This window comes from Embiotoca jacksoni, unplaced genomic scaffold (genome assembly GCF_022577435.1).
Source record: "Embiotoca jacksoni isolate LCO1_2020_lvr unplaced genomic scaffold, fEmbJac1.0.p SCAF_2, whole genome shotgun sequence".
Taxonomy (NCBI): domain Eukaryota; kingdom Metazoa; phylum Chordata; class Actinopteri; family Embiotocidae; genus Embiotoca; species Embiotoca jacksoni.
Window position 1 is genome coordinate 14,576,037 of NW_027185340.1, and position 27,311 is coordinate 14,603,347.

At 37.8% G+C, this 27,311-nt stretch overlaps 1 protein-coding gene across 16 annotated transcripts in view; it reads left to right on the forward strand.

The window, feature by feature from the left end:
* The window catches only part of stxbp5l (syntaxin binding protein 5L), a 129,597-nt gene that overhangs the window by 62,887 nt on the left and 39,399 nt on the right, over nt 1–27,311 (forward strand). For all 16 annotated transcript variants that reach the window (XM_069154715.1, XM_069154716.1, XM_069154722.1 and 13 more), the window contains exons 5-17: nt 3,208–3,342; nt 10,458–10,521; nt 13,700–13,783; nt 16,952–17,075; nt 20,182–20,257; nt 20,504–20,658; nt 21,476–21,548; nt 22,782–22,929; nt 23,409–23,476; nt 24,171–24,211; nt 25,152–25,366; nt 25,514–25,689; nt 26,521–26,646. In XM_069154715.1, coding sequence (XP_069010816.1) covers nt 3,208–3,342; nt 10,458–10,521; nt 13,700–13,783; nt 16,952–17,075; nt 20,182–20,257; nt 20,504–20,658; nt 21,476–21,548; nt 22,782–22,929; nt 23,409–23,476; nt 24,171–24,211; nt 25,152–25,366; nt 25,514–25,689; nt 26,521–26,646 — 1,485 coding nt within the window. The remainder of the gene's footprint in view (nt 1–3,207; nt 3,343–10,457; nt 10,522–13,699; nt 13,784–16,951; nt 17,076–20,181; nt 20,258–20,503; nt 20,659–21,475; nt 21,549–22,781; nt 22,930–23,408; nt 23,477–24,170; nt 24,212–25,151; nt 25,367–25,513; nt 25,690–26,520; nt 26,647–27,311) is intronic.

Sequence of the window (27,311 nt, forward strand, 5' to 3'; positions counted from 1 at the left end):
GCAAACATCAATTGACAGAATCAGTATTCAACATCAGCTTTGAAATCTTATTAGCCTTTAATAAACTATGTTTATAATGTTAGTTAGCTAAAGTTGATTTATTCATTATTTCATGTACCGAACATTTCAGTTTAAAGCTATGAGTATTTGAGGTGGAGACAGGATGAAATTGGACTTAATGGATAGCAGTAATGTGAAACATAGTTCCAGTTGTTCATAGGAGAGGATGTCGCTGGTAGCTGGAGAGCTGCCCATTGAATAGAGAGACTTCTGATGTTGGCGGGGAGCAGGCGCTGTGGTTGCAGCTAGCTTCTGAAAGCATGTTATATAACTCAGCCTATTATGATAATTTGCACACCTTTATAACACAACCTCAGAAATATTTATAATTTATCATTTTATTTTTTTGCCGATTTTCAATTTCTAAGATTCTGTGCTTTTAAAGATGTTACCTTTGCTGATGCAACAACGTTAAAGCATTAATGCTTTGTAAAACCTCCACGAACTAGTACTGTAAAAACTTTGCATTTGGGATTTATTTATATATATTTTGGTCTCATGGCCTAGCAGCTGCACCCATCACTGTGTGATACATACGCCCACACAGACACAGAGGTAAATGTTTTGCTTCAAAGGTGTTGAAAACCTCTTTCACTTGCTTTCTACCTGTCTTGCGGTGCAATAAGGTAGGAGGCAGAACCACTTGCTCTCGGCGGACGTGAATCATGCTACAAGACTAAAGGAAGAAAAAGGCCATCATGAGTCATCTATCAGTGGCTGGGAAGTGGCTTTCCATTTAGCTCTGTGTCTCCAGGCTGAACCTCTGACAATTAGCACGCTAACACCTCATCAGAGTCCCACATGAATAACACATGACTCACTGGAAACGGTGGAGAGAATTGTTTTCTGTTGACTGCCAGCCAGCTGCATGTGCCTGCCACTGCCCCTCAACTGTCAATGACAGTTTGATGATGGCCCAAACATTTTGGATTGGAATACATGACACGTTGGATGCGTTTTGGTACAGTAAAAAGAGTCATTTGAGCTAATGTAAGCAGCTGCTTATGATTTATCCAGCATAACTGCTGATACAGGAAGTCATTATGGAATTCCTTAAGCAGCTGTGTCATGACTCATGCAGAACAGATGGTGAGGTCGCCAGTTCCCTTGATGATGTCACCAATTCAATTAATCTCTACATCTGTTTACTTCATTAAGGGCATTTGCTCCTCAGCTGGTCTCGCCGAGGGCAGTCAGATGGCAGCTAAACTCAACTCTTGTCCTCTTGGACTGATAATTATAAGGCCCAATAGTGGTGGCTGATCCAACTAATCTGTATTCAACACCACTTGCCTCCTACTCCTTCCTATCATCTCCTTGTCCTTTCTTCCAATTATTTTGTTTTTCTTAAAACTTTGTCTTTCATTTTTCCTGTGACATTTAATGTAAATATTTCAATCATAATGGAGATAATTAGCTCGAACAGGCTTTTTCTAAAACCATTTTTTTCACCACAGGGAATATGTCATGATTCACTGTGTTACTGCAGATACGTTTTATGGCACTTTGGATGAATTGCTACCAACATTTTAACATGGTGTTGCATAATTTCTGCAATTATATTTGTCTGTGAAGTTTGTGAATACTTATACGTTATATCTCATCATTTGATTTTCCAAAGAATTGAACCTAATAATCCCCAGAAAGCTTTAATATAAATCTTCCTTAAACAAGAAAATTTGGTGTGCTGTGCTTTAACGCTTGTTATAAAAGACAGAAAACTGTATAATACTCAGTTGCTCGCATAGCAGTTCTGTACCCCTTGCCAGTCTGAATATCGTCATCTCCTCAAGCCCCTGAAATCCTTATTGAATTGTGTGCCATCTCATTTGTCTTCTGTCTAATAATCCTGCCGCTTGCTTGGTGGGTAGCTGTGGGGCCCAATGATCCCCAGATCTCTTCTCGGTAATCAACATGGACAACAGTGACTTACTGTGTGCTGCTTTTTATTCCCTGGTAAAGGTGCTTGCAAAGATGATACATGCTAAAGCCTTTCATCACATCATAATTATTTAATATTCCGGAATAATGCGTCACGTCTGCAACATTTGTGAAGTATGTATGAAATATTGTACCAGCTTAACCTTTTGTTCATACAGTATGTCATCTGGCTTGATGTAACAGAGCACAGAAAAAGTTCAGGCCTATACTTGTGGCTCTTGTTTTGAAGGGCTCTAGCTATGTATAGCAGCTTAGAGCGAACTTACAGGCTGAGAACAAGGGCTCTCTAACAAGAGGGAAGCAAGAGTGTCAACAGAAAGAGCGAATAGGGGCAATGATAGCGGTACAGGGGTTATGCTTTGTGGAGGAAAATGGACTCTGTTCTAAATTAAACCTTGACACAGAAGGCCATGACTTCCCTGAATGAGTCTGGGTATGATTTCTGTGAAGAAGGGAAAGTTATTATTACTGTTGAGCACAGGCTCAGGATTATGGTTGTGACAGTGATGGGGTTGTGTTTACTGTGTTCACGAGAATAGTTCATATGGGTGCTCTGAGTTCACGAGTTGTGATGTATTCGCTGGTATTTCTGAAATAATGGATGCTTTTCCATTTAAGTATTATCCTAAGGCTGTGTACAGGTACAGGTACAGGTACAGGTACCGTATTGAAATCTGTGAAGAAAGGCCACATTAACTCCTGATTGAAGATTGAACCCTTTTGTGTCCCTTTGTTTAAATGATTGGTTTGTTTGTTGCTAACAATTCTTTGTGACACATTTTATATTTGTACAATTTTTAAATAGGAAACAATAGCATGTAATTCCAACAAAATGCCTCCTTTTGTTATTTTGTTTGTTTGTTTGTTTGTTTCAGAAAAAGTCGATCTCTTGATCAACTGTTAATGATGCACCAAATTGAACACAAATGAGCGCACATCGATAAAAACAAAACTGCTCCTAGTTATCCTAATGATAATAATGATATTATTGGCAAGTTGAAATGCTTTTGTGCAAACAAAATTGTGCATATTGTTCAGAGATATACAGAAACAGGTGTCGATCAATGTGACTACAAAACTGTATGCAAGAATGCAGTGTTTACACAGTCACAAATTGCACGATAATTGAAACAAACAGAGGCACAAACCCTTTTGTGACTGTTCATATTCTAACACTCGGTCTTCTGTTTGTTTCTTGTTCTCCAGGATCACATTTTGCCACCTGCCCTTTCAGAGTAAATGGCTGTATGTGGGGACAGAGCGTGGAAACACGCACATTGTCAACATCGAGTCCTTTATTTTGTCTGGATACGTCATCATGTGGAACAAGGCCATAGAATTGTGAGTATGTAATACTACAAATGCTGGACTAAAACAATGAATAATGTTATCATGACAGTGAGGATTTTTAATAAAGTAATGATAGTGGATGGCAGTTGGTGAGGCGGTATGTTTGTTGTAAAATATTGATTGGGAATTGACTTGATCTCACACCGTTTGAATCTTAATGCATTTGCTTCCCTAACATAAGATTTGAAAAAAATAAAAAGTGTTGTGCTGGTAGTCTTGCAGCACAACTTAAAGAGAACTTGCAGGCTTTAAAATGCTATCAATCATTATTTACTGGTTTGAATATGTGATATAAACAGGTGAGAAATGTTTAATTACACTTCAACTTTGACAAATTGGAGCTCAACGAGGTGAGTCTTTTTAAATGAATTGTATATTTTCAGCCTCTGTGTGTTTGTTAATATGGACTAAAGTGAACACCACATGTTTTTTGTTGTTATAAGTGTAACCTGGGATGACCACGTGGATGGTTATTTTGCAATAATCAATACAATAACCCATCTGCCTCCTTCCTTACACACACACATAGACACACACACACACACACATTGAAGTACAGACCTTGTATTCAAAAGTATTGGGTTGATAATGAATTGATAATTTTTGTTCATAATAAAGTAGGTCCAATTCTCTGTTACTGTTGAGCCACATTTAAGTAAACAAATTGACCATGCTGTGTTTTCGTTAGATTAAGCCTTTCTCAATCACACTGAATGTTATGATTATCAAGCTGCTGCTGTAGCAAACTGATACATTTGGAGTCCCCTTAGAATTTGTTTTTTTTAAATATTCAATGTTATATTTTTTTACATAAAAAAAATTGAAAATCAACTCTCCTTTAACTTTCTTGGACCACATGTTGTTGACTAGTCGGAGGCTTGTTAAGTATAAAGGTGTTTTCAACGTGGTAAGGCTCCCGGTTTGCAGTAAGCGTTTCCAGTGCTATCTAATGTCTCACATTGGTGCTTAAGATTACGCATCAGTCAACAGAGGCCTTTAGTAATTTGTTGACATGCACTTTTGTTTGTCACAAGTGTTGACTGTGTAGCTGACACATCTTGCAGATTGACAAATTAAAGCACCTTGAAGTGCGCAAATGGTGCTCAGACGCATTGTATGCCCATTTGTTTTTCTTGGTGTCACCCACCTACGCATAGCTCTTCTGGTGTTACCCTGACAAGTCCCCTGCTGCAGTGTCAGTCATAAGTCACTCTTATACCAAGCCATCTTGTTGCCTTGTGACAGCCCAAAACATAGTGAGCAGTCTTAACACTGATGTGTTTGTGTGGGAGGCCTGTCTGCCAATCACTGCAACAACCTCCGAGACACTGGTTGGGGTTATAACAGGGTATTTGGTTTGTTGATTTTTCACCAGTCAACAGAGAGGACGTTTTTTTTTGTGTGTAATGGTTGATAATATATTTATACTGCCTACAATGCTGTATCCCATATGCACATTAAAACAAATACAGGTTATACAACAAAGCTATGGACATTTAGTGAAAGTTGCTTCTTCTACCAAGTAGAAAACGGGCCACTTTCAAGAGGAGCTACACACAATCTCTTTTTTTTTTTTGCATGTACCCATAATCATATAGATGTTTGTTGGCATATAATGTTGATTGAACTGCTGTTTTGTTTTTTTGATAAATTAACTAAGCAACTGAAAATTAAATCACCAATGTCCCTGATGATCAAGTAATTGGTCTTTTTATGAAGAAATTATAAGATTCTTTGATTTCATCTTCTAAAATGTGAATTTTTTTTTTGGTTCCTTTATTCGTCCGTGATATATAAGAATAATAAGTTCATGATGTTTTCTAAGTTAGATCATTAACTGATCATATGGTCTGTTAAGGGATAGCTAACCGTCCAAATTCCAAGATGAATAAATAATATGAGGAGCCAGCATTGCCAGGTTGTCCATATGACTAATTTGTTTTTTTTGTCGGATCATCATCATTAGATCATCATCTAATCTTGCATGTTCGAGAAAACAAATTAACTTTTAGATTCCATATCAGAAATATCAGACAAAACTAGCCTGTAAACAAAAATAATTTAATACGAACTTTGCTGTTCAGCTTGGAGCATAAAACCATCTCAACAATAGGATTTAGTTCACTCCATGTTTGAGCATAGAGTGTAATGTATTCTATATTTTCTAACCATCAGCACTCTGTGCCGTGCTAAAGTAGAGATCATGAGAAGTGGAATTAGTAGAGAATAAATCTTCTCTCAGAGACGCACAGAGCGACTCGGGAATTTAATAGTTTGTCTGGGGACGTTTTCCACAAACCATGAATAGGGATGAGCGGGGACTTTTTGTTTTTCCTGTCGGGGAACATTTAGTGAGGGCGAGGAGAAATCCTCAACTCTTTCCACTAACTGTGCAAACAGCACACGGTGAGTCACATTGTGTGTGTGTAGGTGTATTTACACATGTGTCTGCATTTGTGTATTGACAGTGTTTGTTTGAAAGACAGTCATTCACAGGTGCATTCATTTAACAACAAAAAAAAAAAAAGTGTGCTCTCTCGAACAGAATTTGTTATAGCAACAATTCCACTGTGCCCAAACAGGAGGGCTGGGCTCTCATTGAAATTCAAATGGATTTGCAACATATTTAACGCACAATTTCATCGTCAGGAGATTCACTGCGAAATGAGATATAAAGAATGAGATGCAAATAGAAATGGAAAAACACAGCAGCCCAGCGCACACTCTGCTGCAGTTCATAGATCCCTCTGATGAACAGAATTGTGTTTACGCCCGGCATCACGCCGTAATCAACATTGCCATGTTAAGTTAATTTCTGCCATTAGGTTTGTAAAATAAACAATGAGCTTCCAACATCCCCGTGGTCACACAGTTCTTTTCATGAAATGAACAAATAGGTAAAACATACTAACATGCTGCAGAAATGTACAAAACAACATTCAGGTTATGGAAAGTCCTTTGTCTTGGTTAAAAATTAAACACTGACACAAGACCCGGTTTTGTTTTAGTTTTTCTATATTTAACCAAAATGGGTCTTTTTTTTTTCTGCCCAAGTGTTTTTGAATTCTGAACCTAACCAAACACGGAACTCCAGATGAATACCTGAGGCTCGGTGCTGTCCAAAAATATTCAGTACTCATACTTTGACTTTGATACCGGTTCCTAAACGATACTGTTTTCAATATCGATGTTGTGAAATCTATTTTAAGAAAAAGGAAATAGATTACATGTGACAGTACGAATCTTTTGTTCTTGTGTAGTTTGGAGGGGGAAAATGTGATCCAGGTTATTTTCCATACCTACAATTAAGAGATGTCCCTAAACACCTCACATGCAAGCTACCGCTAGATGCTACAGTTTACCAAAATTCAATACTATCAGTAGATGCTAGCTTGCTAGATTTGCACAGGGAAGCCTCCACTCCATTTCATTTGACACGTTTTGTATTTATGATAGTTTTCGATATTTTGTGTAGATGTGTAAAAGCCTTTCGGTGAGGTTCACCGTTTTCATGTCCTTCACATCCTTGCACATGGCTCTTTATTTTCTGCCATGCCTTGCACCTTTTCATCTGTTGATTATTTATCCTTTTCTAACGGTAATGGGTTGCCATGGCTCCGCTGGTCTTGTTTGTGGTCTAAACAGCCTGCACATTCAATCTCTGGACTGAAAAAAACATCCCGACTTCTCTCGGCTCTCTAGGTCCTGACCACATAATAGTGCATTTGCCACTTTATTCCCTACTCTCTGTTTGATTCATTCTGTTTTCTTCCTCACACAGTTATGGTCATAGTTTTCACTAATCTATGATATTTCAGTGTTTTCATTTATGCAGAGTATATTCCGTACACCTGTTTGGCATTCTTTGGAAACTGGCCTGGTTTTCAGATCCCCAGAGCCACAACAGACAGTGTTGTTAACAGTTGATGGTTTTTGGCACTGCCTTTTATATGATTTGGTAACATTAGCTTAACAAGCACTGGGACACTAGTACCTTCCATGAAAGCTTTTAGCTTGACTAATTTTCTCATCTGTTTATTTAACAATGACCTTACATCTCAGCAGGAAATCTGAATTATCACATAAAGCTTGCTGCTCTTAAACCACAAAACCCACCGCCACCTTAAAAGACTTGGAGGCAAATGACCAGAAGGACAGAATTTACATCCAATTATACTATTGTGCACTGACTGGTTCTTATTTATGATGTCACCACTGTGGAAAAGCATAGCCAAAGCTGAAAAAAGAATAACTGAAAATCCCGGTGACACTTTGTATTTTAAAAGAAGTAATGGACTATTATCATATCCTACAGCACTATTCAGGTAATGCAGTAAAGCAGTCCCATGCTGGTAATGGAACTACTAATTGGTCATTTGTAACTAGTGTAACACTGATAACTCGTTAACTATAAACTAAATGGTTACTTGAAACAACTTTTGGGCCTTTGACTAAGAACAAAGATTCTTCTGTCTAATTCCGCTTCTTTTAATATCCCTCTTAACAATAATTCAAATAACAGAACTCCAATAACACCTGCCAATACATGACTTCTTTACCTTACACCAAATCACTCCACCCAATCCCATTCAACATCAACACTACAGATAAGGTCTGCCCCATCTTGTAGTTCCCAATTATAAGAAAAAGAACACCTACAAAATATATCCCCGCAAGAGTACTTTTTTTTTTTTTTTTTTTAGCAGAATCTAGAAATTCAAGGCTTTACACAAAGCAGCTGTTTGACCTCACATCCTTTCAGACTATATTATTATTTCCATCATGGGCGCACACATTATCCATCAGTCTATAATTTGTTGTCTCTTAAAAGATTGATTCATTTTCTGTGCATTTCAAAAACTGGCCTTGTCAGCTGAAGGGTGCACTTAATCACAAAGTCACTAAGTCAGTCAGTAACAGCTTAACATCATATGTTTGTCTCCACATTGTGTAGGCTTTCTTCCGCCAAAGGAAACAACCTTCTACATACAATAGCAAGCCTTCGCCCTCAGCCATGGCCCGCTCGATCCAAAATTCAATAGTTGCTGTGAACTCTTTCTCTCCAGCAATTTAATAACTTGTTTTTATTTGAAAAAAAAAAAACCTCTTCTTCCACCACACAGTGTTTCCAAGTGTGTGTGTGTGTGTAGTGTGGGTTTGTTGATATTCATCAAAAAATCCGGGGTCAAAAGTGCATATACGTGTTAAATCAGAAAGTATATTTCAGCTTAATATGTTATTTGTACTGGCTGGCTGGTAAAGCAGGATTAGCTCTTGGCATTTGCCCATTGTGGTACTTCATTGATTGTACAGGTGTTGTGTATTGCAGATGGTTTGCTGATTCCTTGGCTTATTTCTTAAATTGTTGAAGAGAAAGGCATTGAGAGCTTGCAGTGGTTTTTATCACTCTCCGGCAGCAGGCATAACTAAATGGGCACATCTGAACATGTCAGTCACACTTTACCTCAGCCTTACCCGATCAGCTCACATTTCAGCCACAATGCTAAAATATCCTGATTGTGGCAGCTACGGTGACATTTGCTGGTCATCATGTGGCCGTTGAGAACGACAACACAATTAATTTTGCAGCTGGTTGGGAGAGTATTTCAGCACCGTGTAGTCCCAGTATTGAGCTATAAGGTGGCTCCGTGGATGCTTTAATTTCCAGTGATAGAAGTACTCAGTTCATTAACTTGTCAGTGATTTCAAACACAAGGTAAACACAAGGCTCCTCCTGGTGATACACAAGAACCTTGCTGAAACAATATTTACGGTACAATTTCACTCCAAAACCACATATTTTTCAAACTTCTAAGTCATATAGTGTCTCATAAATATGGTTATTATACACAATTATAAAAAAATATCTCTATTGACAATATTTTCTGGTGATATACAACAATTTCATAAGACAATTTTCTTTCCCTCGATATATAGGCTTATATAAAAAAACAAAAAAATCTCTAAGTGTTATCAAATTAAATAATGAAAGATTTGGATAGCCTAGATTGTTCTGAAAGAAACAACATATAGAATAAATGAGCCCTATAATGACCAAGATATGAGCTTAAAAGTGAAGGTGCTGAAATTACCCTGAAAGTAGCCACGGGCTCAAAGGGTTAAATTACCTGTGCCTGTCTGACATTATATCATGTCCGACAGAGCATGACGCTAAACGGGAGCTTGTCACAGTCTTAAGTTGTTGATTTTTAATCACAATTTCATCTCTACAACGGTGGTAAAGAGTGCAATGTTAGCACGACAAATTGACTCACAAAGGCCCAAATAGTTTGAAATATGCCGTGAAACCAAAATGATCCTTTAATGCACAATAAAACATCATTTATTAGATTTTTTTTTTTATGTGACAGTCATCTGAATATGCAGTGAAACAGGTGAATTCAATTGCAGAGTACAATGAATGTAAAATATTTTTGACTTAATTCTGGCGTGGAAATCAAAAGTATATCCAAGATGGAAACACAAAAGCAAAGTAGTTGTACCAATATTTCCATCGTGTTCCAGCTAATGTATGTAATTACAGAAAAGAGTAAAACGAGTTGTGAGTGGCAACTGTTTGTGCATCACTTAGTGAAAAACAATTCAAGGAAATGTACAATGAAAAGCACACTGTAGGCTGTCATTTCTACATCATCACAGAAACAAATAATGCACCATATACCTAAATGTCAACCCTCAATGTTCTGTGCTGTTTTAGTGAAAGATTAATCCTTGAGCAGTAACGTCGATTTTGTTTCTGAAGACTGGGAAATTCCAGCTATAACAAAAACACCTTTAAAATCGTATGAATACTGCAAGTAAAATGTGTTTGTTGTTGTGTCCTGTTGAATTTTATGTGATTATACAATAGTTAGGAGGTCATTTTTCATTCACATAGTGTCTACAAATGTCACGCTGTTAGTGTGTGAGGAAGTGTGCTTGTTATCTGAACAGCCAACTGTGTCTTGCACGGGTAGAATAAAACCCTCTAGTCATTACCTCCATGTCCTCTGAACAAGGTGTAAGTGTCTTCTTACAGTACTGTTTCACAGCATTATATTTGATGTCTTTTTCACCTCTTTCTAATCTTTTCACTGTCATCGCAGATCAACTAAAACTCACCCAGGACCTATAGTTCATTTGAGTGACAGCCCAAAGGATGAAGGCAAGGTGAGTAGGCAGATAAAAGAAACACGCAGTGACACCTTAATCACCAGCTCTAATGTTAAAGCAATGCAGAACATAGAGACTCTCTTCCTTTTCCCATGTCTCTGCATCTAGTTAAATCTTTTTTTTTTTTTTTTTTTTGCAACAAATCCGTCCTTCCAACCTCCCTCTGCATTTTCAGTTTTTTCATCCACATTCTTCCTTTCTATGGTCTTTCATTCTTTTTTTTCTGACTGCTCCCCTCTCTCAGCCTGCTTTCTTTGTGGCTCACTTAAAGAAAACCGGTATGCTGTCTCCTATCGACCTCTTTATTTCAGTTCCTCTTTTCATCTATGGAAACTGAAGAAAAGAGGAAAAAAAAAAGGGACCTGTAGCTCTCCTCATTTGAGGCGAGTTGAGTGTTTCAGTGTCAAAGCTCAGTCAAATTGGTAGGAAAAATGGCAGGTGAAGGTTGCTGTAAAAAGAGGTCACTGAGGATCATATTGATTTTCCCAATGGATTTTGCCTGCCTCTGGGTGAAACCAGACATGACAAGCTGCGAAGACATAAAAACGGGACATGAGCAGTTGTCACATACTGCAGTCACTCAGTGGATGAAAGGACAGACCAGACTTGACTGTACTTTAGAGTGTCACGACACAGCAAAAAATGTAGAGCTGTAAAATTGGTCCTTCAAAAAGATTTTTTTAAAGTTTTTTTAGACACCTGATGAATCAATAATCACACAGTTTAGGAAAAATGACCAAACGTTAAATAATAAATACATTATTTCATCAAAAATGTCCTTTTACACTGTAGCAGTGAGGAGGAAAACACTTCTTTTTTTTTTTTCATAGATTATGATTATTCACATTTAGACGAGAGTAGGTCAGGCAAGTTTATATTGCACCATTCAGACACAAGGCAATTTAAAAAGCTTTGCACTCATAGACAAGTTTTTACAAATTTTAAATACAGTTAAAAAACTAAAAACAAGAAATAACAAGGAACCAGTTAAAAGTGCTTTACAGAAATACATTAAGAAATTAGGAAGTAATTAAAAATGCATTTGAAAGACACATTTTTCCACTGAACCGTGCTGTTCAGGCTTTTTCTGTCTTTTAAGTTATTGCTGTAAAGCCAGCGAATACAAAAAAAGAATTTAAAAAAAAAACCTGGGTATTCTTGACTAAAGATTTATAGAAAATGACAAACATTGACTGGACTGACTGAAAAATAATTTAGTTTAGGTTAATTCTCAGCTTCACAGTAGCACCTGTGTTCACATCCCGTTTATTGTACCCAGGTTCCTTGGCTTTTCCTGTGATGAGTTTTAATCATGTTAAATCTCTGTTTATGCTTCACCTTGATTTCAATGCAGTTTCTCTCCTTGCTGCAATATTCTCTTCTTTTAAAACGGCCACAATACAGCATATCAAAGCTTTATAAATGCTGATTTTGCAGTGAGTATCCTTTTTTCTTTTTAAATAAGACAATCTTTTCTTGGCATATCAAAGCAGATCTGCCTCCAAATACCAGATACATTTGAGATTATTCAGTATATGCTCTTTATGCGTGCATTACATTTCCATCTCTCTTGACTCTTGATGTAACTAAGCTTCAGGGTTGCAGAATTCATGAAAGGCCGTTTTTCTTTTCCACCTCACCTAGCCTCTACTTCCCATCTCTAGACTTGAGATGTCAGACAGTCTTACCTCTCCGTAGGAGAGCTGTTTCCTCCTCTCTTCCTTAAAGGCTGCGCTCCTCCAACAGAGCTCCGAATCTCTCTCCTCTGATCAGATTGGGTTGACTTTGTTCTCCCCTCTCATCCTGTGTGCATGTGTGCGTGCGTGCGAGTGTGAAACAGAGAGTGTGTGTGTGTGTGTGTGTGTGTGTGTGTGTGTGTGTGTGTGTGTATAAACGTTGTAGTATGCAGATGTGTTTGATGTTGTTTTTTTGTGTCAGCGCATGTGGGAGCTCAGAGCTTATTGTGCCTGTTTTCATCGACAGTGTATTAAATATAAATATATAAATGACTAATATGAGTGAGAAGGCACGTGTAAGGGATTGTGTACATGAAAGAGTTTTGCTTTTTCCCCCGTACTTGTGAGCATGTATAGTATAAATCAATTAGTGTGTGTGTGTGTGTGTGTGTGTGTGTGTGTGTGTGTGTGTGTGTGTGTGTGTGTGTGTGTGTGTGTGTGTGTGTGTGTGTGTGTGTGAGTGTGTGTGTATGGATGTGTATGTGTATAGATAAAAACAGTCAATATGTAAGGCAGCCAATATTGGGACTGTGAGACAAAACAACCCCATGTTGCAGAGGTGTCATACTCACAGTTAATTACATCAGAGTACAGTGCTATTCCCGGTATTTGGCTTCTAGCACCGTTAGGTTCCCCTTTGGAGGTAAGTCTCTGGTTTGCTAGATCATGATGGAAAGAAAATATGATTCAAAAGTTGCCAAAACTTAGGCCTATTATCTAAAATAAATTGACATCACATTTTAAACCCTAAAAGTGGCCATCTGGTAATGGACTAGAGGGTAATGTCAGTTCTCATGGCTCCCAATTTATGCATAACTGTAGTTAGGTTTGCAAGTATGGAGATTCTGGAATCTTTAAAGCAGGAAGTAGTTTTATGAATCCATGTCCTTGTTTAGCTCCCAAATCTCACCTCTGTAACTCTGCTACATGTTCAGTGAATCATGGGCAGAAAGTATACCCAGCAGTGTGCAAACCTTGATTGAAAACATTGATTCTCACCAGCATTTGTAGATTAAGGCCAATTTTTATTTTTTTTTATTTTAGTATTAATGACCTCTTATGGTTTAATGTCGTTTTTTCTTTGTCATTATGTTTTCATTTCTTAATTTGCTCTGATGGCCTAATTTGTTTTAATTGTCTGAGGTTGTGCAGAACTTGTGTTTAAAATAGATAAACTCAAATGACTTTGACTAGTTGTAAATAATCACCATGATATTATACCGCACAGTTCAGACTAGCTATAAAACATGCAGGCTCATTGTGAATCGCTGCCATCAGAAACAATTTTGTTCCAGAACTACAGGCTTGTAAACATTTAAAATGGCATCCTAGCGTTTTAGAGTACAAAGAGTGCAGTTACGTCAGTTACATGGCTGATGTTTGTGTGTGCTCTGCTCTTCTATCTTTCATCATGTCTTTATTTTTACCTCTCTCGACAGCTGCTAATAGGTTTTGAGGGTGGGACGATCGTACAGTGGGACCTCCGGGCCAAAAAGGGCGACTTCAGAATTTACTACGATGAGGTGAGCTTCACTTCTGCATCAACGCAGTCAGCAACTGAAAATACTGTCAGTAAAATGGTTTTATTTCTGAAATGGTTTCCCTCTTATTGCCATCATGTTGCCATGACATCAAACTACATATGTTTCATAGCCTTCTCTGGGGTCTTTTGCGTCATAATATTAATACAATTTAAGTGTTGTGGCCATCTCTGTGGGGATGCCTTGTTATCGCAGCAGGAAGCAGAGGATACGCAAAAATGTGTCACAACTGAGAGTAGAGTATTGGAAAACAATTTTTTTTAAAAACAAGTCAAAAATGTGTCACAGAGGGGAGCGCATGTGTCAGATAATTCACAAACTGCTAATGACACCAAAGTCCTGCAGAAACATATAATGTTGTTTCATGTCTGCTTTTTTTTTTTTTTTTTTTTTTTTTTACTTTGTAGACTTTGGGATATATAAATGTTACCTACTCTGATTCATGAATGCAGGACAAGGAAATAGTTATCTCATAGGCATATCACAGCCTTAACAACCTCCCGTCTGATTCCCTCCCATCACTGAACCTGTTAAGTAACAGAATTTAGCCTTTTTGTCAGCCAATAAATTAAATAAAATAAAGGAGAGTACAACTTTAATCTTTGAGCCGCATCAACTTTTCTTATTTCCAACGAGCCCTCTTTGTCATCAAATGCTGTATTTCACTTCTTGCCAACCAATTACAGCTCTTTGAAGAAGCGGTAATTGGAGGACTGGGGCAATGCTCTCATACATCTGACAGCTTATATAGCACTGTCAGCTGGAGCAGGTGAAGACCACAGCATCTGTTGCTATTTCACCCAAAAGAGCAGCGGAGCGTGATATCACAGTCTGTTTTTGGTGCTAAATTTTTTTTAATTTTTATTTATTTCACTTCATTAATCCCCGAGGGGAAATTTCAAGTGTCTGAATTTGTGTGTTAGGTTGCCATGAGGTCATCATTTGAGATTTTAGTGCAATACAAGTAGATATTTTAAGACGTCAGATGGAGCACCACTGACAGCTGATTATCTGTATGATAATAAATAATGCATAACATCAAGTAATTACAGACATTACAAAACTCCATTTTTTTTTAACGGTTGTCACATTTACAGTTGTTACAGGTCAACAAATGCAACACTTCCTGTTTTCATTAACTCTTCTCTTATCATGTCTCTCTGAACCAGAGTGCACACTGTGATATTAAAGCATTCACAGAATAGCTATGTTTTTATGAACTATTTGGATTTGTCTAATTGACCACATAATTAGAGTATAGAGTAATATGTTTAATCTAATAGTTTTTTTAGTTTGAGAATTACCTGCAGAAACATACTCAAACTGTCCTTTCTTGGTTATTTTTTTGCTTAACCAATGTGGCCTGCAACCTAACATACCCTTAGACATTATCACCGCTGCATAGATTCTCTGTATCTGCTGCCAGCTCTCATCTCATCTCTCATCTTTCGTCAGCTCTTCAGCTGAGTAAAGGAAACACTGCTTACATGTCTCCATGATACAAAAGTGGAACTATTAAATTATACTTAGACTGGTGCAACTGGAAAGCTTATGCTTTTGAAATTTAAAGCATGAATTACATTATCGACTTTTCTATTTTGCATCTGATGTGTTGTGCACATTTTATTTTCCTCAAATGCACTGTATCAAATTCTCACACATGGAACCTGTGTAGGAAACTAACTGCGAGGAGTTTCATTATGGGGGCTTCAAGCAACCTTTGACTTTTTCAGCCCTTTGTGACTCTTCCGTGTACTTTAAAAATGACGGTCAAATAAAGGGTAATTAGAACAAAGCTCCAACAGAGTTCTCCGCTGACCTTTTTAGCCTTGTTTGGAAAAAAGAATTTGCATAACATTAAATCTCTTGTGCTTTTCTGAGGAAAAAACACAGCTTAGGCCACATCCAATTTGCAAAATATTGCGAGGTGTCCTGCTGGATGTGCAAATGAGAAAAGGTTAAATTAGAACAATGTAAGGCCAGATATCTTCTTATTTATTAGTTCTGACATTAGAATGCAGTTTGCATCCTGACCTTTGCTACGGTGATGACCTCTGTAACACTGACATGAATATCTGTGAATACGGTTTCCAAGGAGCTTTCCCAAAGAATACAAAATGAGTGGGTAAAGAACAACAACAGCGAATGCAAGGCAACAAGAGGAACACAAGCGTTATCATTACTTTTTCATTTATTTTGGTTGGAACATGGCTCCTTTTCACCTGCATAGCTCAAGTGCCTCAGCTTGCATGTCAGTGACTGAAATTGCCACAACATCGTAGATATACATGAATCATCCTGTCAAAGCCCCTCAGATATGTTGTCATTTTGCGTTCTGAGCAGTAGAAATCTTGCCTGCGGTTCCTTATAGTTTTTCCCTTTCTCCATAGAAACCACAAAGAGCTGCGAGATCAAAATCATTTTTTTTATTTATTTTTTTAGGAGCCTACTTGATGGAGCTCAACAGGTTGTAAGGAATATGTGGTTTGTGTGGCTTTAGAAGTGTTTGCAAAAGAATATTGTTAAATTTGGGAAGAAAACCATTAATTACTAACCGTCCTTTGTGAAAAGCAGGCAGCTTATTCTTTACTAACACAATGTGAAAGCTTTTTTTTTCACCTTTGTCACATAAGTCATTCTTAAATCTAATTTGAAACATCTTTTATACATTGCTGTGCACAATGTTAAGGCACTAATGGTAAAGTAGAGGGTGCTTTTATAAACAATTACAATAATACTTTTTGTTTCTACTTTAACCTCATACAAAGTGCTGTAAAAAGAAAATACAACTATTTTCTCTGACCTTGTTTTGCCTCTGAAACCGCATCAATTATTTTTACATACAGTTTGTTAATTTACTTGGCTAGTTGGTTGCTACAATCTTGAACTTGCCACAGTCCTCCTGTGGATGTAGGTTGTTAGTCTGTTGCTTGTTGAGATCAGGGTTCTGTGGGGGCCATACCATCTGTTACAGGGCCTTTTTGTTCCTCTTATCAGTCCTTATGATGAGCATAAACTTGGAACCGATCACTTCCCCGATGGTGTTGCATGATGGATGAGAATCAAAACATCTAAAGTGCCAAAACATTTTTTAGTACTGCATGTACTCTGTGACTTGTTTGTTAAATAGCTTCTGTCTCATTGGTACAGGCCATCCACTCAGTCAGCTGGCATCATGAAGGGAAGCAGTTCATGTGCAGTCACTCAGACGGCAGCCTGACGCTATGGAACCTCAGAAACACCACTAAGCCAATCCAGGTCACCTTCCCTCACGGTGAGACACACTCCCACAGAATACACCGATACTCCTGAGCCAGAAATACTGGCTGATTACCCCATACAGCAAACAGAAATAAAGACACAAGTAAATGTGGATCAAACTCAAATTTGATGGATTTATTGTAGATTTAATTAACCTTTTAAGCCCTAGAAGCCCCCAATCATTATGATTGAAGTCTCAGCAAAACTATTATTAAAATATGGACATATATACTGATATTTGCACATCTGAACAAATATCAAATTATTTACCTGTCAGGTGACAATCTTCAGCACTGGTTCAGTTGAGTAATTTCCACGCTGTATGTGATTCTACATTTTCTTCTTCATGATTTGTCCCACTGCACTTTCTTTCCTACTCTGGTTTCATTCGTGCCGGGGCATCCCGACCTCGTCAGATTTCTGCTTCCACGTTGTGAGCTCTTATCTCAGGCGAAATCACAAACAGGAAGTCAGCAGGCAAGGACACGGGTGACTGGGCACAGGGCAAACGGCCTCAAGCCACAGTTAAATTCTATTTGTCAGATATTTAGCATCACACAGGGTGCGAGTGGCAGTAGGTGGGAGGAAGAGGACACGGGGAGCTGAAAATGAGTAGAGGTGAACCAAGAACATGAAACTGAGGAAAAGTGAACAGTTCCCACTTCATCTCCTGGGAATGAAACTGTCTCGGCCTGTTTGTAGTAAATAAACAAACTAAATCTGACAGGCTACTCAGTCATGATGCCACCATACCGATCACATCTGTGATGATTGCCATCCTGTGGATAAATGCTCACACGCACTGTGGTGTTTAGTTTGGTTTGCTGGATGCTGCTGCCACTCGTTTTTCTATGTTTTGTGCTCTGTGAGTTAAAGGTAATGATAATGATAATAGTATTTGTATAGCACCCTTCATACAAGAAATGCAGCTCAAAGTGCCTTACAGTAAGAAAATGACATGCAGTGTTTCACATAAAAACAGGTATAAAGGTACATTTAAAAATATGGAAGATAATTTATTTGCATAAGGACAGATACAATGCATAAAATGTACACAAATAGGATTAAAATATATAATAAAGGTAGATTTAGGTCTACTTTCCTTCTCAGTCTGACCTGCTGTAGGAGTTCTCCACCAACAATATAAAATAACTGTTTTACCATTGCATATCCTACTAACACTGACAACACCACAGCTTAGAGGCTGCCATTTATTTGGGAATCCTCCTGCAAGTTTCCTGTAGGATTCAATGGGAGTCAATTTCCCTATTCATCAGCAGATGGAAGGGGAATCATAAAAACAATGGGTCACTTTTTATATGTAGTCCTAATATCAATAACAGTGCCACTTATTCTGTGGTCTTTTTTTGTGCTTTTTGATTCTGTCCTCTTTGCTCTGGTGACTGGGCGCTGGTTGGTTGCATCTACCTGACCAACACAAAGTAATCTAAGAAAAGGATGGCGAAAACATCAAATCAATTTCATGACATTGCCTAAACATAACCCCACCTCCCACCACCACCACATTAAACACACACACACACACACACACACACACACACACACACACACACACACACACACACACACACACACACACACACACACACACACACACAGGAACAGGATGGGACATCAGTGGGAATGGACATGAGTGAAAATCACTCTCGTGCCACCCTCTAAGCCACAACATTAATCAAGTCTCGCAACACGTTTAGAGGAATTTCTCAATTGGTTTTCATCATGGCAGGTAATCAGCATTGTTATTTTTATTGAGTTAATGTAATGTAATTGAGCATACAGTAATGGTTGTTCAGTATACCCCTGTTTTTCAGCATTTTGAAGGAACATAGATTAGTCAGAGTTGGGGAATCTGCAGTATGTCCTATTCAAGCTTGGATATTAGTGTAGTAAATAAATGTAGGTATAGGATAAAGTAGTGAAACATACTGTGAAAAGTATTTATTACATCGCAAGGTTGATTGTAAGTGTATTTCCTTTTCCCTACAATAACCTCTCCTGACAACTAAAGCATTGTTATCACATTAAAAAGCACTGGCATAAAAAACAAGATATTTCTCAAATATACAACATAAATATTATCTCAAACGAGTGAATTAGTTGTCTGTCAAACAACATGAGGCTGAAAATATTTGCTTTTTATGTCGAACATTCTCCCTAACCACCACCTTATGATCATGTATTCAATGAGTGTTATATCTGGACTGGAAACATGTTTCCAGTAAATATAAACAACGTCTTAATTATGTTTTTGTTTTCCAAAATGTGTTTAGAAAATTCTAGCAGAATACAAATGTATTATGTTGGAGACAGAGTTATGTCTACTGCCATTGCTGTCACAAGTTTTCCACTTTATACAGGAAACACTCCATTCTGTTATTGCATCCCAGTTTTTTTTTTAGTTTTTTTTTTTTTTTTAATCACAGAGCACAATTTGACTGCTTTTAGTGCACAATAACATACATATTTTTTCCCTATCAATTTTCCACTTTCTAAATGTCAAGGAACACTGAATTAATATAATCTGTCACTGCAGTACTAATAGAAAGTATAAAAGAACACAGAGTCAGTTCACTTATTCAGTCTATTTTTTCATTTGGCCTTCGAGAATCCATCAATATTTGAAATTATTTGAAATTGCATTCAAACTTTGTAAAAGCAGAAGCAGTGGGAGTCCCCCACTTTAGAGATTTTATTTCTTTCATACTTTTTTTCCATTTGTTCAGAGGGTGCTGGGCTTTTATTCAGAGAGTTAGGTCCTTCTGGCTTCCAGCTGAGAGACTTTTCTCTCTGTGTCGTCGACAAAATCATCTCGTTAAGAGAGGCAGGAGAAAAATAACTTTTTTAGCGCGCTGATAATATTCAGCAATTCCATCAAAGGAAGAAGTGGAAACTCGGTAAACAGTAATCAAGAAAGTAAAGAAACCTGGAACAGAAACACTTTTTATCTTTCAGGTGGTGTCGTTATGCTGAAACTAAGCCTTCATGGTTGGTTTTATTTGAACTAAAATAAGAGAAAAAAAAGACAAAATGTTTATGGTAAACTGACACCGTGTCTGTAAATGTTGTCCACTCTTTTTCTATTTGCTCTACTTCAGGAAAGATACAGAAGGATGGGAGGAAGGAGTCGTGTAAACCCATTCTCAAAGTGGAGTACAAGACCTCAAGAAGCAGGTGTGTTTTTAATACCATTCCCGACTGTCTGATTTCATTTCTGAGAGGAGGAGAGTCAAAGATTCATTAGTCAGTTATATAATCAATTTGGGAGTTTTTGTCCTCATAACTCTAAAAATGAGCTTTCTTTCATTTTTCACTCAGGCTGTCTGATCAGTTATATAATTGTTGGCTTAACAATTTCAATTACTAGTGTTGATGCAGACGAGACAAACCCTTTCTAAATATGTTCTCCCTCCACTACAGCGAGCCTTTTGTCATCTTCTCTGGGGGGCTTTCGTACGACAAGGCAGGACGACGGCCAACGCTGACCATCATGCACGGCAAGGCCATCACTGTGCTGGAGATGGACTACCCTATTGTAGAGTTCATGGTGCTCTGTGAGACTCCTTACAACAACGGTGAGTAAATACAAAGTCAGTTCCACAGTTCTTTTCTGGACTCAGCTCAGTGGTTTCTGTGGTTTCAGAGCCATGCAGAGAGATTTGGTTTTCAGCCGCAGGGAGGTTTGCTGTTTTCAGTGGAAAAAGCTCTATAAACCCTCTGACCTACTCAGCACCAAACAGCAGAGAAAGTTAATGTTGGTAAAGATAATGACATATTTAGAGACAAATAATCAACAAACAAATAACAATAACAAATAAACACATAATCCCTCATGGGTCAGTAAAGACCAGAAACAGAGCTAAAAAATAATAAATATTGAACTTATTATTATAATATATTAAGTGTTTAGGAATTATATTCTAAATAAATGATGATGTTGCTCCATATCTCTTTGATGTGTCAATAAGCAACTTCTTGCCAAAAAGTTGATATGTTATTGCTCACAACTTGTTTATAACGCTACCAAACAGCCAAAACAAATCAGTCAATGCAGGTTTGAGAGAAGCAAATATTGGACTGGAGATTATTCAAAATGAAAGGAATGAATGTGATATTAATTCAAGTTTTATTTGTGGTGCTTACAGCAACAGAGACTTACTTGCAGTAATCAAAACATACCATATGGGTGCAAATGCCATCAGCAGTGAGTCTTTAGTTTGATTCCCGGTCGGCTGGACCTGTACTGCAATTTTTCTCAGGTGCCATCAAATGAGCTGTCAATAACTTGAATACTAAACTAAATCACTTTTAAAAGTGTGTTGGAATGTGTGGTTGTTATTCATGTAAATATGTGTTAAATATGATCCCCTTATGTTTGAATGTATCTCACAGAGGTCCAGGAGCCTTACGCTGTGGTGGTGCTTTTGGAGAAGGACTTAATCGTGGTTGATCTGACACAGAGCAAGTATGTGTTTCACTTATATAAACAATAGCTGCATGAGATAATATCACCTGGTATTATCAACACAACAACACAACTTATGCCATCCATTGTCAAGCCTTGTCTGGTCAAATTCAACAACAAAATGAACAAACCAGTGTCACTTGAATCTATATGTCAGGGAGAAAAAGAGATCAGGGGCCAGATTCATTCAACATTCAACATTGGAAAGCTAAATTCCAATGTTGAATGATGAATGAATCTGAGAAGCACTAATTTTAGGACTCTTAATGGTTAACGGTAATCCAGAGGATTCCCAAGTCTGTTCCCAATCATTCAGATCGATTGATCTATTGTCCAGTCTATCAAATAGTTGGTCTTGCATTTTTCTGAAAAGTTCCAAAAGGAAAACACTTACAATATGATGTTTTTGTCACTTTTACCGTGACCCTTTGTGTTAAGATACAATCCTTTGTGAATATGGGCCCAGATGTTACTTTACTCTGTCTGAAAAATGCTACTACTCCAGATAGATTTAACTTCCTATTACTGTTGGAAGATATGAAGATGGGAAGTGAAAACTGCAGACGATGTGCAGTTTTGACAGATTAACACCTAAGGCTAGGGAATACATTTGGGGAGTAGCAAAACACTTGGGTGGGAATTAGGTTGGCTGTTAAATTAGGCTACCTAATTACAGCTGCTAGATATAAAAGTCTCTTGATGACACGTAAAGTAGTTTTAACATGTCCACCTTGTCTTTGACATGATCGGTTCATTGATTAGCAGCTAATTGTGTTTACATTGTTCATTATAGTCAGTTGCTTGAACCTGGAGAGTGCATATTTGTCTGCTGATATACGGTATCAATATTCTCATGCCAGGTTATTGTTTAATTAATAACTAACATCTGTAATATAATTTCCATAATTAGTGTAGTTTTGTTGCCATATTTTCATGCATGCACATACAGTATATAGCAGTACCATTTTTTTATGTTATCTCATTATGGCATTAATACCTTTGAAGCAGGGGATGAGCACAGAGAGGATTTTGTGTGTTGGCATACCTTTTAAAAATGCTTACAGATCTTAAAATCAAGCTAGACAATAGATTTTTTTTCAGATTTTATAAAATATAACCATTTCAGTATGGATGTACAGACATTCAGTTGTTGTTAATTTGACTTCCTTCTCTGCTGTTCTGCTGTAGTGTGGTAAGTTATACGATACCACATGATATGCTTGTATCCTGCAGCTTCCCTGTCTTTGAGAACCCGTACCCCATGGACGTCCACGAGTCTCCCGTTACCTGCACAGCCTATTTTGCAGACTGTCCACCAGACATTATCCCCATCCTCTACTCTATAGGAGCCAAACACAAGAAGACCGGCTACAGCCAAAAGGTGGGGAAGAGGAATAATAAGGGAATAATATGACATTTGATTCTGATGTATTTGGCTTTATTTGTCGGTATAGTCTTGGTTGATAATTAAGTCAGATGTAATAAGCTGTTCAAGCATTGTGTAAGGGGTTGAATGATAGCAACATCTTTTTTTAAGTTATGTAATCAAAGCAACTTTTTTGTACACTGTTCACAGATACTTAAAAAAGGTATAAAGGGGCTTTTGTAATGCTCTGCGAGCGCTTTGGTACTTTGATGAGAAATAACATCTGATTTCTCAAGGTTACCAACATTAAACTGCAACGTGAAATTCAACCTTACACAATAATTACTGTAAAATTACGGGTTATCATTAACGAGTGTCGTTATAATCAGTCCAGTTTTGTATTTGGAACGACAGCAGCGCACAATGGGACAAAAAGAAAAGATTATGTGACAGGTTTTTTTTAATACTCAGCACTCTGTCTATAAACTTGTCAGGAGTGGCCAGTCAGTGGAGGAACGTGGACATTAGGCTCCCATACCTATCCAGAGATTATCATTACAGGGTAAGTCATAAATGTTAACAGAACTATTTTTAAGGTAGAAAAACACCTCAGTCCAAACATAGTGTGTGGTAAGAATTAGCCCAAGCTGTTAACTAAAAATATGTTCAGTATCACCCATCATAATTAAAGGGATATCACAAACTACTGACAGGACTGTGATTTATATTCTGTACTTAGTACTAGTCCTCTGTAAATGTGATTTGATGTGGGTCCGTGCCAACTTCAGCACAGAGCAGCCCGGAGCCACACTGCACTGAAAGGCGCTGGCAGATGTGTTAACCTGCTCTGAAGCTTACGCACTGGGTGGTGTCTGCTTCTGGGTAACACTCACAGATGTCAATGGCAGTCAGGCCCTTCGAGGCCATCGTGGAGATATGAAGAAACATCGAAAAATGTTAAAAATCTTACATAGTAGTAGTTTTATTGTCCCAGAAGAGATCTGGAATTCAAATTCCGTTTTCAGCAATCAGAACTGAAAGAAGAAGTCAGCTGCAGACTGCTGCACAGTGTAGAATATACAAAAATGTAATAATTACTGTCAAATTAATTAAGATAGATTTTAAGATAGCAATAATGCTCATTGGAGCTGGAAATTTGTGACATTCAAACAAGGAGCAAGGTTAAATTATTTATATTTTCCCTGAATATGATGAATCTCTCTTAAAAATAATAACTATTCTTTCTTTGTGTTCAGACATGCTGATGGATCAATTAAGTTTTGGGATGCATCTGCAAGTAAGTCCTCTCTCTAAAATGTTCTTACTGAAGGTATACAGTTTGTTGTACTCAGATAATTGGTACACAACACACTCAAAGAAGAAAGAGTATTTATTTCATGAATTCCATGATAAATCATTTTCGGGTTTGCTCTGGGCTTAAAAGGAAGCCCTGTAAAGTAAGTTAATAGTGTGATATGAGGTGTTCCACAACAAATTAGGCACATTGCCAGTCTGTGGACAGGATTTATACTTTACTTTTCTGGTACAGGTAGATTACCTGGTGAGACTAGCTCATCTTCAGAGTATAAACTAACCATACCAGTAGCACAACTACCATACCTTTGTGTATACGTTGGCTACCATGCTAACTTTCTTTGATTATGATATATTTGACCTTAATATATCAACTTTATTATATTTGTTGTGTTTATTTCATTCACTCCCACTCCTCTTTAAATAAAATATCTTTCAAGTTTTACTGTACACAAACATTTACAACCACTGCAGCTATTTTTCAAGTGCTCAGTTTTTCAGTGCAATAGTGAAATGGAAAATAAATCAGAAGGCTATGGTGCAAATCGCTTTACTCTCAGCCAGTCGCATTATTTTGCCAAATGCCTTTTATCCAGCTGTGCCAAATAACATCTGTGCAGGACGAAAATGTCTCACTAAATAAAAAGCAGGCAACAAAACTGCAGGTGAGCATAAAGCTGCTGGTATTTTACTTTTTAACAATTATTAAAGACAACCACATGCAATTACATGTAAATACTAAAACCAACAATTAATTGATCCTACTAACAAGTTTGCATAGCCATAGCATGAATATTTCTTCATTTAAAGGCTCCTTCTGTTTCTGTCAATTACTTCATTCACTCCCTTTTCTAATTGTAAGCTTGTTGCCATTTACAGTGTGTTTTACATTTCGATATTTTAATCCAAGTTTCTCTAACCAGTCACATTGCAGATGCTGTACAAGATGAAGACCTCCAAAGTGTTTGAGAAGCCAAAGCCAGGTGACGCCCGCGCCCCCGAGTTGGTAGAAGAAGACCCCTTTGCTGTTCAGATGGTCAGCTGGTGCCCTCAGAGTCGCATCTTCTGCGTGGTCGGCATCTCGGCTTACATCATCCTGTATCGCTTCAGCAAATATGATGCCAACACTCAGATAGTGGTGGGTGAATTGAGATAAGAAATGTGGTCACATACTTTGATTTCCAAGAAAATTTGTATTTTTACTGCTGCTCTGACATATTAAGTGACTGTTTTTAATTGAGCAGTGATTCATCCATATTTCCGTCTGAACTTGTGTCATCACCAGTCTCTAGAGGTACGCTTGCAGTGCGAGTCGGAGGATGTCATCTCTCCATCAGAGAATGAAAACAATCCCTGCTTCTCAGAGCCCGGCTCCCACTCACCACAACCTCACCAACAGCACCCAGCTAGCCCTGGCAGCAGGACACCCGAGGGGGTCAAAGACAGCATCCCCTGCCTCAAGTAAGACCTCGGCACACACACCGTAGGTTCTCTGCTCCAGATAACAGCAAGTATTCATGATGAATCAGTTGGTCCTGTAGAGCACCAGGAGAGGTTTATTAAAACATATTGGCATATTGGAGAACTTACTGTATGTCTGATGTCACTTGTATGACCCAATAATGTAACAGTCAGTGTAATGAATAAGATCCATTTTACAGCTGAATAGACATTAGATATAAATTTCCCTCAGTTTATTTGTTGTTGTTGTTGTTGTTGTTGTTTTTGTAACTTTGAAGAACATGAGAACCTTATTTTTTAAAACTAAATTAGCAACACCTTAATATTTGACCTACCCTTGGCCTCTCAAATGTTTAAGGGAATGAGGTGGACATATATAAAGGCAGCCATCTATGTTTCCATTATGTACTACTTGAGTAGATTCAATGTAAGTGATATGACTGGCCTATTAAAGCCCATAACCCCAACATGATCCATAATTATGCAGCCTTACCTGACAGCAGACACGGCATCATGTTTAACTTGTCAAATGAAAGTATCTGAAGTAATACAGTATCGCTATAGTCTCAGTATTGAGGGTATGATTTGATGGTTGGATTTCTTTCAATCTGCAGTTTTAACTGCATTTACACATGTAAAGCTGTTCAGCCAATGGTTGTTGAGACTTTCCAGGGATTTTTCATGATAGAATGAAGGAAATCTGTGACACAAAAAAAATAAAAAAATAAAATAAAAAAATCTTTATATCAGAGTGAACACTAACGTGTCACTTCCTCACTATGTTCTGTACGTGTACATAACACTACAATCTTTGCTCTATGTCTGTTTCAGGGTGAAGGACCGGGTGGTGCGGGTCCCTCCTGGCTACCAGTCAGAGCTGGTCATTCAGTTGCTGTGGGTCGATGGTGAACCTCCACAACAGATCACCAGCCTGGACATCAACTCTGCCTATGGCCTGTAAGTCTCTCGACGCATGACAATCTGTGTGCCCGCGGGTCTACTTTCGTAATCATTAATTTGCCCATCTAGATTAGTAAAAACTATTATCTATAGTAATGGTCGTCTGCACCTAGGACAGCAATTACAGTACAAAAAAAAGGCATTTTTGAAAGAAGCAGATAGTTGAAAGTAGTCTGAGATTGTGCCTGAGAGAGGCTGTAAATGACTAGTTTCCATATAGCTTTAACCTAGATAAGCACCATATATTACACCATGTTAAAGTTGTAATGGAGGAACTGCATGTTGGCGGGTCTCAACTACAGCAAGAGGGAAGAGTTTGCCTGTGGTTAAGACTTAAACCCCCACAAAACACACTGACTCTTCACCACACATACAGCATGTTTTTGTGTGTACACATAGCTGTGCCCATCTGTCCATGTTTGTATGAGTAGGATTTTCAGGGGAATTATAGGCACACTAATATGATTAGCTGCAGTACACTGTATGCTGAAAGTTATATAGGGTTACAGTGAAATCAAGAAAAGTTACCAGAAGCAGTTAGCAATATTAAATTGATAATCGGGTGTAAAATATAACATTTCTAGTGCATATTTAGGATTTGTATTGTTGCCGTTTCTACTTGCAGTAAATATACCATAACTTGTGACATACACCTGATGGGT